Source organism: Molothrus aeneus, chromosome 6, assembly GCF_037042795.1.
Source record: "Molothrus aeneus isolate 106 chromosome 6, BPBGC_Maene_1.0, whole genome shotgun sequence".
Lineage (NCBI taxonomy): Eukaryota > Metazoa > Chordata > Aves > Passeriformes > Icteridae > Molothrus > Molothrus aeneus.
Window position 1 is genome coordinate 7734152 of NC_089651.1, and position 14496 is coordinate 7748647.

Sequence of the window (14496 nt, forward strand, 5' to 3'; positions counted from 1 at the left end):
GCGGCAGTAGCAGAAGCAGCATCCAAGGGACTCCTGGAAGGGGAAGAGAGAGAGAGCGAGCGAGCGACTGACTCAGTCCTGCTGCAGAGAACTGACTCGAGGCGACGAAGGCAGACATGGAACATCAGCTGCTGTGCTGCGAGGTGGAGACCATCCGACGAGCCTACCTGGATGCCAACCTCCTCAATGACAGGGTGCTGCAGACAATGCTCAAGGCGGAGGAGACCTGCTCGCCCTCCGTCTCCTACTTCAAGTGCGTGCAGAAAGAAATCTTGCCATATATGAGGAAAATAGTTGCCACTTGGATGCTGGAGGTTTGTATCTTTCGGCGACTTTTTTTCCCTGCAAGCTCCGGCCACCGAAACGAATTAATGCGGGGGAGCCGCTGCCCCATCTCCCGCCCCCCCTGCCTTTCCCCCGGGATCGCTTCCCCGGCTCGGCACACGTTGCCTGCCCTCGGAGACGCCCGCGTGGAGCGAGGGGACGCGGCCCGAGGTGGCGGCGGCCGCCGGCTCCGCGTCCCCGCTGCCGCCGCCGGGTCCCGGCGCCGAGGGGCGGCGGACGAGACCCCCCCCCCCCCATCCCGGCCCGGTGCCCCCGGGGCTCGGGGGGTGCCCGGCACCTTTTCCGGCCGTCGGGGCTCGGCGGTGCCGGGGCAGAGCCGGCTCGGGGCTCCCCCGGCCCGGCGGGGAGCGGCTCCGGCCCGGCCGCCGAGCCCTCGGCCTCGCCGCCAGCCCCTGCTGCCAGCCCGTGTTTTCTGGGGGATTTTTTATTTTAAATTAATATCCTTGTACACGTATGCAAGCGGCTGCCCGTGCCAGTATTATGCGCCATCTTTGTTCTTTTATTTGCAAAGCAAAAGTGTTTATTAATCGGGAGAAAAACGAAGAAAGTCCCGGGGAGCAAAGCCAAGGGTGTGTGTGTGTGTGTGTGTGTGCGTGTGTGTGTGTGTGTGGCGGGGGGGAGCGGGGGAAGGGGCCGGGGGAGGAAGGTCGGGGGCCGGGGGACCCCGCTGGGGCTGCGGGCAGGGGGACCGGCCCGAGGGGCTCCGGCGTTTCTGGGGGGAGCTGCAGGGTGAAAGTTTCTTTGTTCAGCGTGAAGAGGGGCTGGAGCTGCGGTCACCCCTCAAAGGCACGCTTGTGCTGCGGCAGCGAGCGGCAAGGTCGCTGGGAAAAACCAGTTGGAAAGGGCCTGGTCCCTGGCGAGACACGTCTGGGGGGGATCCCAGAGGGAGCCCCAGGAGCTGGGCTACATTTTCATGCCTTTTCGGAAGCCCTGGGTGCCCGCGATGTATTTTTAATTAATTTTTGAAACCGCAGCGCCCTGCCTTGCTGTGGGAAATGTCGCGCCCGGCTGTGCTGCAGGGCGAGAGAGGGAGGCGGTGGATTTCACTTCGGGGGATCCTCCTGGAGCCCCCCAGAAGCACCAGAGGCACGGGGCTCGGTAAAGGACCCCCGCCGCTTCATTTTCAGCCTTTTTTGAGAGCTCGAATAATTTTTTAAATATTTTTAAATATTTTTTGAAAAGATGACGTCTGGGGAAATGAGGCTGGACGCCACCTTTGTGTCTCGACCGGAGGGGAATCGGCAGCACAACGGCGAATTAGATGAAAAAATAAAAGCGAAATAAATAAATCCGGGGCCGAGCCCGGCTCTGCACCCCGTTACCGACCACGGGGCTTAGCATTTTCCTCCGCTTTCTGTCTTCTTCCCTTTTTAAAAATTTGTTCTTAGGGGCTGAAAAACTGGGCACAGACCTCTTCTTCGATTACCCTCCTCCCCTTTTGCCATGAATCGCCTGCGGGTTTCTAACGCAATATTTCCCCCCACTTTGTCACTCGTGACTTTCATTTTCTTTGATGCCGCTGCTTTTCCCATATTTATCCATTTTCCCCAACTGCGTTTCCTCCTCGTCTCCTTCAACCTTGCCCTTCAAAGCCTGGGGGTGAGGGAGGAGGGAGGGCGAGAGCAGCGGGACAAGCCTGGCTTTCGCCTCAATTAAATTATTCTTCAACGATCTCTCTCCTTCTTGCAGGTTTGCGAGGAGCAGAAGTGCGAAGAGGAAGTTTTCCCCTTGGCTATGAATTATTTGGACAGATTTTTGTCGTTCGAACCCCTCAAGAAAAGCCGATTGCAATTGCTCGGAGCTACCTGCATGTTTGTGGCTTCAAAAATGAAGGAAACTATTCCTCTGACCGCAGAAAAACTGTGCATTTATACAGATAACTCCATTAGACCCGACGAATTACTGGTAATTTCACGTTCAGTCACTTCAAGAATAAAAAAAAAAAATCTATGCAAAAATATTAAAAAAAAAATAGGGGAAAATGACGGCAACGCCGCACGTTGGGCAGCGGCGGGCGGGAGCTGCGGATGCGGCGGCGGGCCGGGATGGGGCCGGGATGGGATCGGGATCGGGAGCGGCACCGGCTCCCCCCGCGCGGCCGGCCCGGCGCTGGGCGGCCCGCGGGCTCCCCCTGGCGGCCGCGGCGGGCGCTGCCCCGGCGCGAGGGGACCCCCGCGGCCGCCCCGAGCCCGGCCCGGCGCTGCCGCTGCCGCTGCTGCCGAGCCCCGGCACCACCGTGTGCGAGCGGCTCTAACCACGCTCCCCCCCACCCCACCCCCTTCTCCTTCCTCTTCTCTCCTTCCCCCTTCCCGTCCCTCTCTCTTCTCTTTGCAGCAAATGGAGCTGCTGCTGGTGAATAAGCTGAAATGGAATCTGGCCGCAATGACCCCCCACGATTTCATTGAACATTTCCTCACTAAAATGCCTCTGGCAGAGGACACCAAGCAGATCATCCGTAAACATGCTCAGACTTTTGTGGCTCTGTGCGCTACAGGTATGAGCCCTGCACGTTGCGCAAAGCGCGTTGCTCCCCGACACCATGCGCCCACCCCCTGGCTTGTAAAGCTTCCCGTAGCTGTCGGTCTCAGAGCTGCGGGGAGGTAGTTTAAGCCCCGATTATTGCCCCTTGTTTGCAGAAGGTGGATTACTTTGCCAGAGGTAAGTTTTTTTATTTTCAGAAGATATTTCGCTTCTGAGTCGGAGTTTCGTGTGGATGTCAGGGAGGGAGAGGGACGCCCCCCCATCGCTCTCTGTAGCTCAGCGTGGCGTGATTTCACGATTCCCTCGCCTCCCCACACCGGGTTCACGTGGGGGCTGCAAAAGGCTCACTGCCCGTGCAGGGAATCCCTCCTCCCTGTGTGGATTCATTCCTTAGGATGAGGCAGAGGGAGATTTTCCCTGTGAATGGCACTGCGTGGGGGTTTTAAACCTTCCCTCTTCAAGCTGCCTCTTTACCCCCCCCCTCCCCTCGCCCCGTTCCTCCTCGGTGGCCGGTGGATTGGAGGAGGGCCACGCGGCACGGAGGCTTTTCCTGGCACAGGACCGAGCCGCTGCCATCTGCACCCTCGTGACCACGTGCTGTGCTGGAGCCATGAGCAGGGCCAGCCTCCAAAGACGCCAAGGAGCCGTGGCATCCACGCTCCAAAACCTCGGCGGGACGGACGCGCGCGGCCGGTGGCACCCGCTGGTGCCGTCTAGCCTTGTTCTCCAGAGGCTGGATTTGGTGTGAAAAGGTGGAAGGAAGATGGCAGGAGCTCAGAAGGAACAAAAAAAAAAAAAAAAAACAACCAAAAAAACAAAAACCAAAACCACCCAAAAAGTTAAAAAAAAAAAAGTTTTATTTCACAGAACCAGCCCCTCTGCAAGGCCTTAAAGGTAGAACGACCAAGCCATAAAAGAGAAGTTTATAAACACTGGCGTTGCTCTTCATCTTGGGCCTAAAATCAGCGTGAGGGGCAGCTCATAGGTGAGGTTGCCTGGAGCAATGCTTGGTGCTGGGAGCGCCACAACCTTCAAACCACCGGCAGGAACATTTTGGGAAAGTCCAGTGTGTCCCTCCATGCCAGGTTCTGCCAGATATGAGGCTGCTGCGACTCTGGAGGCATGATTTGCTAAGTTTGGAGCTAAAAAGAACAGCCACCCGGGCTCCCCTTTGGATGTGGGGATGTTTAACCTAGGTTGTCGTGTTGGCAATGACAGGGATGAAAGCAAGAGTAGTTCAAAGGTTGGAGACTTGCTAAGAGTCCAGTACTTTGATCTACTGTCGGTGTTGTTATGTTTCTTTTAGGAAGCACATCCAGAGCCTTTATTTAACACTGCTACACACCACAGCTGCAGAATGGATCAGTAAATGAGAACCATGTTCTGGGAGTTGTACTGAGCTTTTAACAAAACCGGTGCTGAGCTCACCAGTTGGGGCCCTCTTGAGCTCCCTACTGGAGCTGGGAATATTGCCTGGGGAAGGAGCGCTCAGGAAGGCTGCCACTAGGCTCTGTGTTTTTATTGTTATTTTTGGATGTCAGGGGTCTCTCTACCTTTTTGCTTTTCTCATGACTTCTTTGTTGGCTAGTGAAGATCACATGTGGCTTAAGCAGCATCTGGACTTTGCTTTGCTGTTGCTGGGTTGTGCTGCATTTCCCCTTGCCAAAACGAACCTAGATGGACTGCAAATGCCTTGTGCTGCCTGGATGCTGTGGGGCCCGATCCAAAGTCCACTGGAAACACTGACAGCTGGCTTAAGTGGCCTCAGGGGCAAGTGCAGTCTCTCCTCTGCCTGTGTCCTCTTCTGTAAAGGAGGTTCTCCTGTGAAGAGACTGCAAAATAATGCTTGCTTAGAAAACAAACCCTTGGCCAGTTGGCTTACCAAGGTGAAGCCTGTGGAAGTGTTTGTAGATGAGTGTGTATGTGTTTGCTCTAGAAAAAGAAGGTTACACTGCAAGGTAGAGTTCGGGGGAATTCCTCCTGGGCTCCCTCTCCAGTTATCTGGTTAGTAGAAGTAGAAGTGGATTTGTTTGATTTGGTTTGGTTTTGAAAAATCCATTTTCACCAAAGGATGCCTTTGTGCTGTGGTAGGTTTGGGAGAAAAAGCAAAAAAGAAAAAAAAAGAAAAGAGAAAAGAAAAAAAAATTACCAGGGCTTGTTTGAAGTTAACACATAATTGAGCTTAATGAATGGGACTTTGGCATGGCAGGGCAAAGCAGGGAGAGCTCAAAAGGAAGCAGGCCTCTTTTGGCCCAAGTTAAGACTGGTGTTGAGGGAGAACTGCAGCTCTATACAAGCATAACAATGAATAGCAACAAATATTGGAGCTTCAGCATTTCATTACGTTCCTCTGGTTATCAAAACATACCAGGCTCATTATTATTATTATTATTGTTATTATTATTATTGCTGTTATTATTGTTACTGCTTTAGTCCTCTCCAAAGGAGAAAGAAAGATCTCCCTTTGAAATGAGCACGTTACAATTCTCCCATTCTCCGGCCTTTATAAAATTGGAAGTCTCAAGGTATGTGACCAGTTGGAACCTGTTGCATCTTGCAGCAAGTGATTTATGTTCACAGTTTTGATTTGCCTCAATGAAAAGATTTTCATTCATAGCCCCCAGCTCTCCAGACGGATGGAATTGCTGCTCCATTTAAAAAGGAAAAGGGGTGACTCGCCTTGTTAGGAATTTTTTTAAAGCGCTGCAGCGCCTATATGCCTGCTTTGTCCTCCCTTCAGGGTGGCTGGCATTCTTCTCTCTCCTCCCCCTCCTCTCTCTCTCCCTCTCTCTCTTTTTAACAACGCTGAAGTTGTTTATTCTTTTTGGATGAAGTCTCAGATAGGCTACTGGGGATGTGTGCTTCAATTGATGGGGCCCCCTACCCCATTGTGGCTGTGTCAGGTCTAATTCATCTCACCGAAGCCCCCTTGTTCCTGAGTGCTCAATAGCGCAAGATGAGGCGATGGAGGCTGACAATGATGCCACACTCTTCACTTGGGGGCATCCAATTACAGGCGAGAGGGGCCCCCTGATTAATATGCTGAAATTAGTGGCCTCTGCCACAAATAATTCCTTGTTGAGTTGCAACAAAAAGGCAGTCCATGCTGCTTGTCTGGAGTGGTTATAGGGACAGACACAAACTGGTCATTTAAACTTCATTATCACTTTTCCACCTTGGAAAGAATGAGGGTGTGACTATGAATTCATGTTCTTGTTTACTGCTCCATTTAAAAGAAGAACACAAATATTAATCCCAAACGTGATCCTGTCAGGACGGGCTCATTAAAGTGACACATTTTGGTCATGTCCCGTTTGTGGAGCATCGTAAACAGTGTCGGGAAGGCACTGCCACTCTACCCCTCTGAGCAGCCCCATCCTGGTGGGATCCCTGCTGGGAATCCCCCATTTCCAAAGTCCACCTGCAGTTCTGTGTCACTATTTCAGTTCAGGACTGGCTTTGGAATGGCAGAGTTTTGGGGGTTTTTTTGGGAATGACAGCAGCTTGCTAGAAGGTGGGTGTGTTTATATCTGCCTGGAAACAAGCAGGTTAGGAAAAGGGGGCAAGCCAAATTTATTTTGATGTGTTTATTTTAACATAAATGAGATGACTTTAGCTCAGGCTTGCCTTTTTGCTGGCAGTGCATCCTCAAAGCTTGGCCAGAATTTCGTGTATCAGTTTAGTTTTGGAGGTTTGCAGGATGCTGGGCCAAGTGCCCCTTTGAAGGTGGGTATTGGTCAAGGCCACAGTGGAGTGTCAGAGGTGTCTGAATAAACAGATTCAGAGCCAGGACTTCCATGGAGTCCTGAAGGCTTTAGTTCCACTGGTAAAACATTTACACAAAAGTTATTTTATCATAATAAAGGAGATGCATGATTTAATACTTAAACAGTTCCACTGAGCCCTCTAAGCTGTCCATTCCTTTGATTTCATTCAGGGGTTTGACAGATGGTTTATATTTTTCCAACCCAGAGGAAGTTGTATTCTGATAAAAGCTGAAGGAATGTGTCTCAGGTTCTGGTGTACATTGCGGTGTTTCCCTTTCTCCCTCACAAAACTGGACCTTGACCTGTGCCACTTGCTTCCTTTGTTCCTGATTCTCCTCCAAGGTGTGCACTGCCACAGATCAAATGCATTCCTGCTCAGCAGAAAAGAGTCTTATCATTAAAATGTAGACTATTATTATTATTTAAAAAAAAACCTAGAAAAACTCAAACCAAACCAAACAAACCCAAAGGAAAAACATGCTAAATGGCAGAGATAGCCCCTTAAGGGATCCTGGGAGTGGCTTTGTGGAGAGACCTACAGCAATGCAGTCTGGAAGGGGGCCCAGCCTCTTGTCAGCATGGTGTCACATCAGAATGTAACTGATTGTCCGCCAATTCTTGGGACCCCCGTCACTTAGTTATGCCACATTTACATTAAATCCCTGTTGCCAGGATGGATGGCAGCCACTGACAAGAGACTAGGTTGAGACAAAGCATTTTTAAGATGAAACCTTAATTTAAATATGGATTATCTGCCTCCTGACAGGGTTAAGCAGTCTTTCTCTTTTCTTTCTTTTTGTTGATGTTGTTGTTCATTAAAGCAATATTCCTTTGAGTGTCAGAGCAAAGGTTTCTGCTTTAAAGGGGCCCAGGACTCGTTGTTAGAGTGCACCTTGGATCTGACCGTGCAAAACGCTGCAGGATGTGAACAGGTTTTCTCAGATGTGCAGTGCCATTGGCCCCCCCTGGCATTACTCACAGGAGCAAAGCATTTAAACCTGGACAAACGGGGGCCCTGCTTATGATAGAAGTACCTCTGAGTGATGAATGGCCTCCCAGGCCCAGTGCTAGGAAGGGCCACTCTCTGCAGAGCAGTTGCTCATGTGGATAAGTGTTTGCAGGTTTGGACCTGTAAGAGTTTTACAGCAGGAGGCACCTTTCTGCTCACCATTTTCACTGCCTTTTTGGATGCAATAGTTGGCAGCTGAAAACCATGCTGGTACAAAGAGTGTATGTGTATGGACAGGCTTCTCCTAAAGCAATCATTTCAGTCTTCTTTTTTTTTTTCTTTTTTTTTTCTTTTTTTTTTTTTTTCTCTCCTTTCTTCATACAGATATTAAATTTATTTCAAACCCACCCTCCATGATCGCAGCTGGCAGCGTGGTAGCAGCTGTGCAAGGCCTGCATCTGGGGAACACTAACACTTTCCTCTCCTATCAATGCCTCACACATTTCCTATCACAAGTTATCAAATGTGATCCGGTAAGTGACTCTTCCTCTCGGTTGATCTCCTGCGTTAAGGGTTTTTTAAGAATGAATGCCTGCTTGCTGCATGGGAGCTGATCTGACAGTAAATCTTGGGGAAGGTCAAGCCTCAGAGTGGGGGTTCTCAATGTGCTCTCTTGTGCCCAGCCTGCTCGTTTGGCTGTTGTGATGCCCACTGTGATAGTCTGCGGTGCCTGGTTGGGAACGGCACATCCAGCTCTGGTGTTTGGGACAGGAGGAAGCCCTGCCCCTCCTTAGGATGTGGCAGAGGCCGTTTTACGGGGGCTCCTGGTTTAATTACCCCCGTTTGGCTGGGGGTAATTAAACCAGGAGCCCCTGTAAAACAAAACTTGGGGAATAAGACCAGGAAACAGTTGCTGAGACCTTGTGGTAACTCTGACCTTATCTTTGACCATTCTTGAGGCCTTTTATTGTGCCAAGTGGTGTGAAAAAGCTCTTCTTAAAAGAGTTCTAATGATCTAATTTGGTTTATTACGTGCTGGACCTTCACAGTAGCTGGTATTGAATTCCTTTTTGGAACGAGTGCTTGTCCCACGACTTTCTGACAAGGTAGATGGTCCTCACAGGACCCTTCATTTTGCCCTGCAGCTTCCAGGAGATGCACATCAGTAACTAGTGAGCAATAAACCTTTCATGAGTGAATGGGCCAGGAAGGGAGCCTACAAGGAAGACCTAAAGTCAATGATCCATGTCATAATGGTGTGTGAAGTTGGGGCAGAGTTGAGCTTTGTTTTGTAACAATGTGGAAGACCAATAAATGGATGCTTTAAAAAGGTTCTTGTGAGGTCTCCAAGAGCTGGACAATGAGTCAAATAAAGACAACTCTGTGGTTAGGAGCAGAATCTTGGAGATGCTGTTCAATTATTTTACATGTTAATAATTTAAATGCATAGAAAACTGTCCCAGTCCAGCCACTGCAAAACTGGGTTTGTGTAATTGGGCTTTGTTGATGGGATCGAGCAATTTCATTGCAATTAATTATTCTCAAATGAATATTTTACCTTTGATAGACTGTGTGAAACAATTGCTGAAAAATGCAGTATCTCAGCTTGTTATTTAATGTTATCACCTGAACAGTGCCTCAGTATTGAGCACGTTCTTCTTGCCACTTATCTCACTGCAGCTGAAGTAATACAGTGTGGAAGTGTTAAATGCTCTAAGCACCCCAAATGCTGATTGCTCTTAAGAAATGCTGAACTAATGGGCTGCTCCGTTTGGTATGCACGTGTGATGCTTTCAGTCAGTTTGTGAGCAATGCAGATAATTCCAGTGTGTGGTTGGCCACTGTCCAGGGTGAGATGTTTGAAGCAGGTACTGAGGGAAAATGCTTGCTATCTGTCCAGGCAGCATCTTGATTCAAGCAAGATGATTTAACCATTGCTGATACTGGGCACTGAAGTGGATTCTCTCACATCATGCAGAACAACAGCCTGTCCTTATGTGACTTGACTTAGTTGATGGCACAACTCTTGAAAAAGAAAACAAAGTTGCTTTAGCAAGAAAAGAGGATTTTTTTATGATTTCATTTTAATTGTCCTGTGTCATTGCAAGGCCACAATCTGTCTGACCTGGGCTTGGTTAACAGCTTGAAAAGGGAGTAACACCCCTCCAGCTTCCAGTGTTAAATATATTCTCGTGTTAGGCAGAAATAAGGATTTTGTATGGATTGCTACAGAAAATTAGCATCCCAAAGTTCTGTGTATGCACAGGTATATTGCTGTGTTTGGAGTGGAATAAGGGAACAGCAGCTTCCACTGCAGTTGTTCTGGGAGAGGAATCTGCTTGGTTTCATACAGAGCATGATTCCCCTGCAGGGAGACTTTCCCAAAATACCTGTCTGTGTGACCCATGGTATCAAATGCCATTCCTGCTATCCCATTTCACTAGGATTTGTATGGGACCAGTGATGGTTCCCCTTGTCAGGAACAGGTTTTGTGTTGGATAGGCTTGGAATGTTAAGAGCAGGGCTGGTGTTCCCCCTGATGATCTGTTAGCTGGAGCACAGGTCTGTTGGATTTCAGGTTACATAATTACACTTTTTTACCTTTAGTCTCAAAGAGAGCTGAATCTAAAGCAAAATGAATATCACCTGATTGGAATTCCTTTATGGTTCATGTTTATGTGTTGGTAGGAGTCCAATTTCCCATTTTGCCTTTGATCAGGGGTAATTAGAAGTCAGATAATCACAATTAGAAGTCTTGGGCTGTCTTCCATCATTCTATTCTTGACCCCATCATCCAAACAGATGGAATTTTACCTGACATTCATTTCCAGGCCAGAAATTTGCTGAACTAGATTAGATTGGGTCTCCATGCTGTCTGTTAGTGCACTGGAATTCGCCTCCTGCCTGCCCCTTCTCAGAGGCACCTTCAAACATGTGCTTGTTATCCAGAACGGGTCAGGCAGGAACAAAGGATTTCCAAGCAGTTCCTTTCTTGTTGTTGTTTGTTTCCTTTCCTGTGTGACCCTGGAGCCTGATCATGTCCACTGTGTCTTAAAGGTATTTGACCACATCAGTTAAGCTAGCAAGTATTTTTTTTTCTTTTTCTTTTTTTTTCTTTTTTTTTTTTTTTTTTTTCACTGAGGAGCTTAATTAATCCAGGAAGGGTTTATGACCTTGAACAAACTGTGGGCATTGAAAATTTGGGTAGTGAAGCAGAAAAGTTGTTGGGAGAAGTTATCAGAGTAATGCACAAGTTTTGTATTTGCTTTTCAGTGTTGGGAAGTACTGAGAACGAAAACAGCTTTGGTGAGGTTGTTCACAGTGAATTTTATGTTTTGCAGTTGTTTTTTGCTAGCTCTAATGCATTCCTACAGGCAGACTATTTATCTAATAGCCATGTGAGTAAGACATGGACAAAATGCCTTAAAGAGTAAAAAAAACGTTTTCATTCAACTGTAGCTTAAGACAGTCTGTTCATAATATATTGTAAAGATTTTTTAAAAAACAGTTACAGCATGCTGCACTCTGAGAATTTTAAATGAAAAAAAAATTCTCTGGGCAAAAAGTACCTTTAAATTACATAGTCCTGTGTAATTATTCATAACTGGACTCCAGAGGGAGAAGAATAGGTATTTATAGAAATTCTTTTGAATGGTTTTAGTTTTCAGAGCTCAAACACCATATATGCAAATAGGACTAAAAAAACCCCCCGGAGTTCCCATCAAAACTCACCATAAAATCTACTCCCACCTGAAAAAAAAACCCCTAAAACAAAACCCAAGAAGATTCATTCTGCTCTGAAAAACTAAAATGCTTTCAGTTTGGGCCACTGAATATGCTAAAAGAGAATTATCCCCAGAGGTGGCTTTGTAAAGCCAGGATCACCTAAAGCTGTGCTGGTGTGGACTCTTTACTGTGTCTGTGGTCCGAGGGGGAGCCTTACAGTCAGGATTGATCCATCATATCTGGAGGAGGGCTGGGTGCAGGGACTTCATAGAGACCTTATTGTGGAGGCCAGAGGTATGCAGGAGCCAAAGGCATGATGACTTTAGGATATGAGGCGTTTCTTTTTGTCATTTAAAACGCTGTGTGTCTCTGTCAGGAGGAAATATTACACTAGGCTTTAAACCAGGAAAGGTCATAGGTTATGTGTTTTCAGTGAGCTGTAACTGATGGTCTGATCTGCTTAGAGGTAGGATTAACCTCCCTCTCTCTCAGAAAGGACTTGCAGAGAATTGTTTGCTTGGGTTTCTAATCTTATTTTACCCCAAATGCCATGTGCCCTTATTGGTGGCAGAGGAGATTCTTGTGGTAGTGGAATCAGTGAAAAGCTGGTAGATCACACAAGAAGCCTCTGAATGAAGGCAGAATTGAAACTGGGAAATAAAGAAAACAGCAGGCAGGTCACCCTCTCAGGAAAACAACATTCATTCTCAGTCATGCACATCCTAACACTTTTGACGGCAATTTATCATGGAAGACTGGGTTCACCGCAAGGGCTAACACATGTCATAGGTTAAATCAGAAAAGGCAATGCTGAAAGGAAACTTCAAAGTCCTTCATGCACAGAGTTAAAGATGTTGGGGGGAAAAGCTTACCGTGTTTGTTATAAAGATAAGGGTAAACAGCACGCTGGATGGGTTTTGGCAAAATGCTGCGGGATTGTTTGGGCTGTTTAGGGCATCATTTCTGTGCCACTGCAGTGGGTGTACAGACCTCCACAGCCTGCAGGAAGCTGTGCAGGTTGAGCTAAAAGGCCTTCTCCAATTCTGGTTGCTGGGAATCTGATATCTCTCCTCATGGTGTGGCATAATGCCTGGGGGAAGTTGCCTTTCCCCACCACAGACAGGATCTTCCTTAGTTCTTTATAGTTTTTTTAATTTCCAGCAAGGCCTGTGCAGCCTCCTGAACACTCAGGAGGAGTGTGTGCACATCCAGCTTGGAGAAAGCACTTTGGAAGTGAGAGGGAAATGTCTCACAAGTGGAAGTGAGAGGAAAATGTCTCACCCTGACTGAGATTTCCAGGTGGATGTGGTGGTAGCTTGGATGGGCATGGTAGTGCATGGTTAGGGAGGTGCTTTGTGGTGCTTCTGAGAGACCTCTCCCCTTTGGGGTCTGGCAGTCCAGTCCATCTCTGGAGATGCTTCCAGGGTTAGGAATTTATCAGCTGCCCACAGCTGGACATTGCAGCAGCTGGCAGGCAATCTCAACATATAAATGGCATTTCTGTCATTGGAATTTAGCCTTGGGAGGAAGGTCAGTGTGGGTGAGCATAGCTTCTAGCAGACTCTGCTGCTGAAGGGTTCCTGGGGTGAAAGCAGAAATCACAGTTGTGAGCAGTGGGCTTGTAGAGAGCTGTAAAGAGCACAGGCAGAGAAGCAGCAGTGCAAGGTACAATCTGCAAAAAAACAGGCTTGCTCAGCCAGTCCTTTCACTGTCGGGTGCTTCTGCTCTTCCCACCCTCCTTTCCAGCCTGCTGCTCTCCCAGATAACCTGGTGACATTTCTCTTGCTTTGTCAAGAAACCGGTATTTTAGCCTGTGATCTTTCTAAAGGACTCTTGGGTCTCTCTCTCTCTCTCTCTCTCTCTCTCTCTCCCCCCACCCTTCCATTGCACCCTCCTGCAGGATTGTTTACGAGCCTGCCAAGAACAGATTGAGTCCCTCCTGGAGTCCAGTCTACGCCAGGCACAGCAGCACAACGTATCCTCAGAAACAAAGACTGTAGAGGACGAAGCAGACCTCTCCTGCACACCTACTGATGTGCGAGACGTGAACATTTAAAGAGGACTTCCTAAATGGATTTGCTTGGCAAGAAAAGCAGACAAAGAAAGGGCATCTGAGAAGGAATCGGCGTCAGGATCTCCCCCCCAGAAACCCTTTTCTCCAGGACATTTTTATACCAGAAGGGAAAACCAGTCTTGTTATATTTTTTTTCTTGCTCTGTCTCCCTTCCATCTGTGACTTCAAACAAACAAATAAACAAAAAATACCCCAAAAACTGTCTTAAAAAAAGAAAAAATAGTATTTGCATTACCCCCAGGGGTTTGTGCTACAAAAATAGAGGATTTTATACAATAATAATCAACTAGTTTTTATATTAAAGTGTTCTTGTCTGTATGTTGTAAAAATAGGCATTAACACACGAAATGTCTCCAGGGGAGGTAATAGATTTGATTTCTTACATATAAAACAAACCAACCAACCATTTTTAAAGTAGAAGAGGGTGTTTTTTTTTTAGATAGTAAATGAAATATTCTTTTTCTTTAAAAAGCATAGCTTTAACGCAGTTCTAGGCTTTTCTGTATCTTGCTTGCTTATGCATTTAGTCACTTTATAATTCATCTGTAAATGTTTATTTTATTTCCTTAGGTTTTTTTTTTATCCTCTTCACCTTATAAATGGTTAACGTAACCCATAAGTTAGTGTATATTAGTATGCAGCATTATTATATGTTAATCTTTTTTTTTTTTTTTTGTGCCTGTGGATTGCCTGTGCATTGAGGCATTTGTAGGGTTCCAGCTTAGCATGGTTGGGAAAAGCCAATGTACTACTCATACAGGACCCTATTATAAAGAGAAACCGAAATAGTGACATAATATATTATATTTTTGTAATCTTCCTATTTTTGTAGTTACCTGTGTAAAAATGCTGTTCTGACCCCACAGATATTCAGCCTAATTATGGTCAGGTTCAATCCACAGTTCAGTCTTTTTTTTTTTTTTTTTTTTTTTTGTTCGTTTGTAATATTCTAAAACCATTCCATTCAAAGCACTTTCAGTCCATTAGATATAGGAAATACATTCTTTTATTGTGTGGGAATTTTTTTTTGTTTGTTTGTTTTTTTTAATGGAATGGTTTGGAAATATATAAAGTGCTTGTTGGCAAACTTGGAATTGCAAAGCAAGTGCATTTAACTATGGTGTTAGAGGAGAGGTGATTCTTTTTTTCCGAAG

General features: G+C 46.9%; 2 protein-coding genes across 4 annotated transcripts in view; one reads left to right on the forward strand and one right to left on the reverse strand.

The window, feature by feature from the left end:
• Nucleotides 1-13986, forward strand: CCND1 (cyclin D1). Of its 3 annotated transcripts, none has more exons than XM_066551586.1 (5): nt 1-314; nt 2035-2250; nt 2680-2839; nt 7927-8075; nt 13169-13986. In XM_066551586.1, exons 1-5 carry the CDS (start codon nt 117-119, stop codon nt 13322-13324), a joined length of 879 nt encoding a protein of 292 aa, XP_066407683.1. In that variant the 5' UTR covers nt 1-116; the 3' UTR covers nt 13325-13986. The 3 variants fall into 3 exon arrangements, with proteins under 3 accessions (XP_066407683.1, XP_066407686.1, XP_066407684.1); XM_066551589.1 differs by lacking the exon at nt 1-314 and adding an exon at nt 1402-1443; XM_066551587.1 differs by lacking the exon at nt 1-314 and adding an exon at nt 1536-1944.
• The window catches only part of LTO1 (LTO1 maturation factor of ABCE1), a 24882-nt gene continuing 14610 nt past the window's right edge, over nt 4225-14496 (reverse strand). The window contains exon 5 of the mRNA XM_066551591.1: nt 4225-4658. Within this exon, the coding sequence (XP_066407688.1) occupies nt 4581-4658 (78 nt within the window). The 3' untranslated portion in view covers nt 4225-4580. The remainder of the gene's footprint in view (nt 4659-14496) is intronic.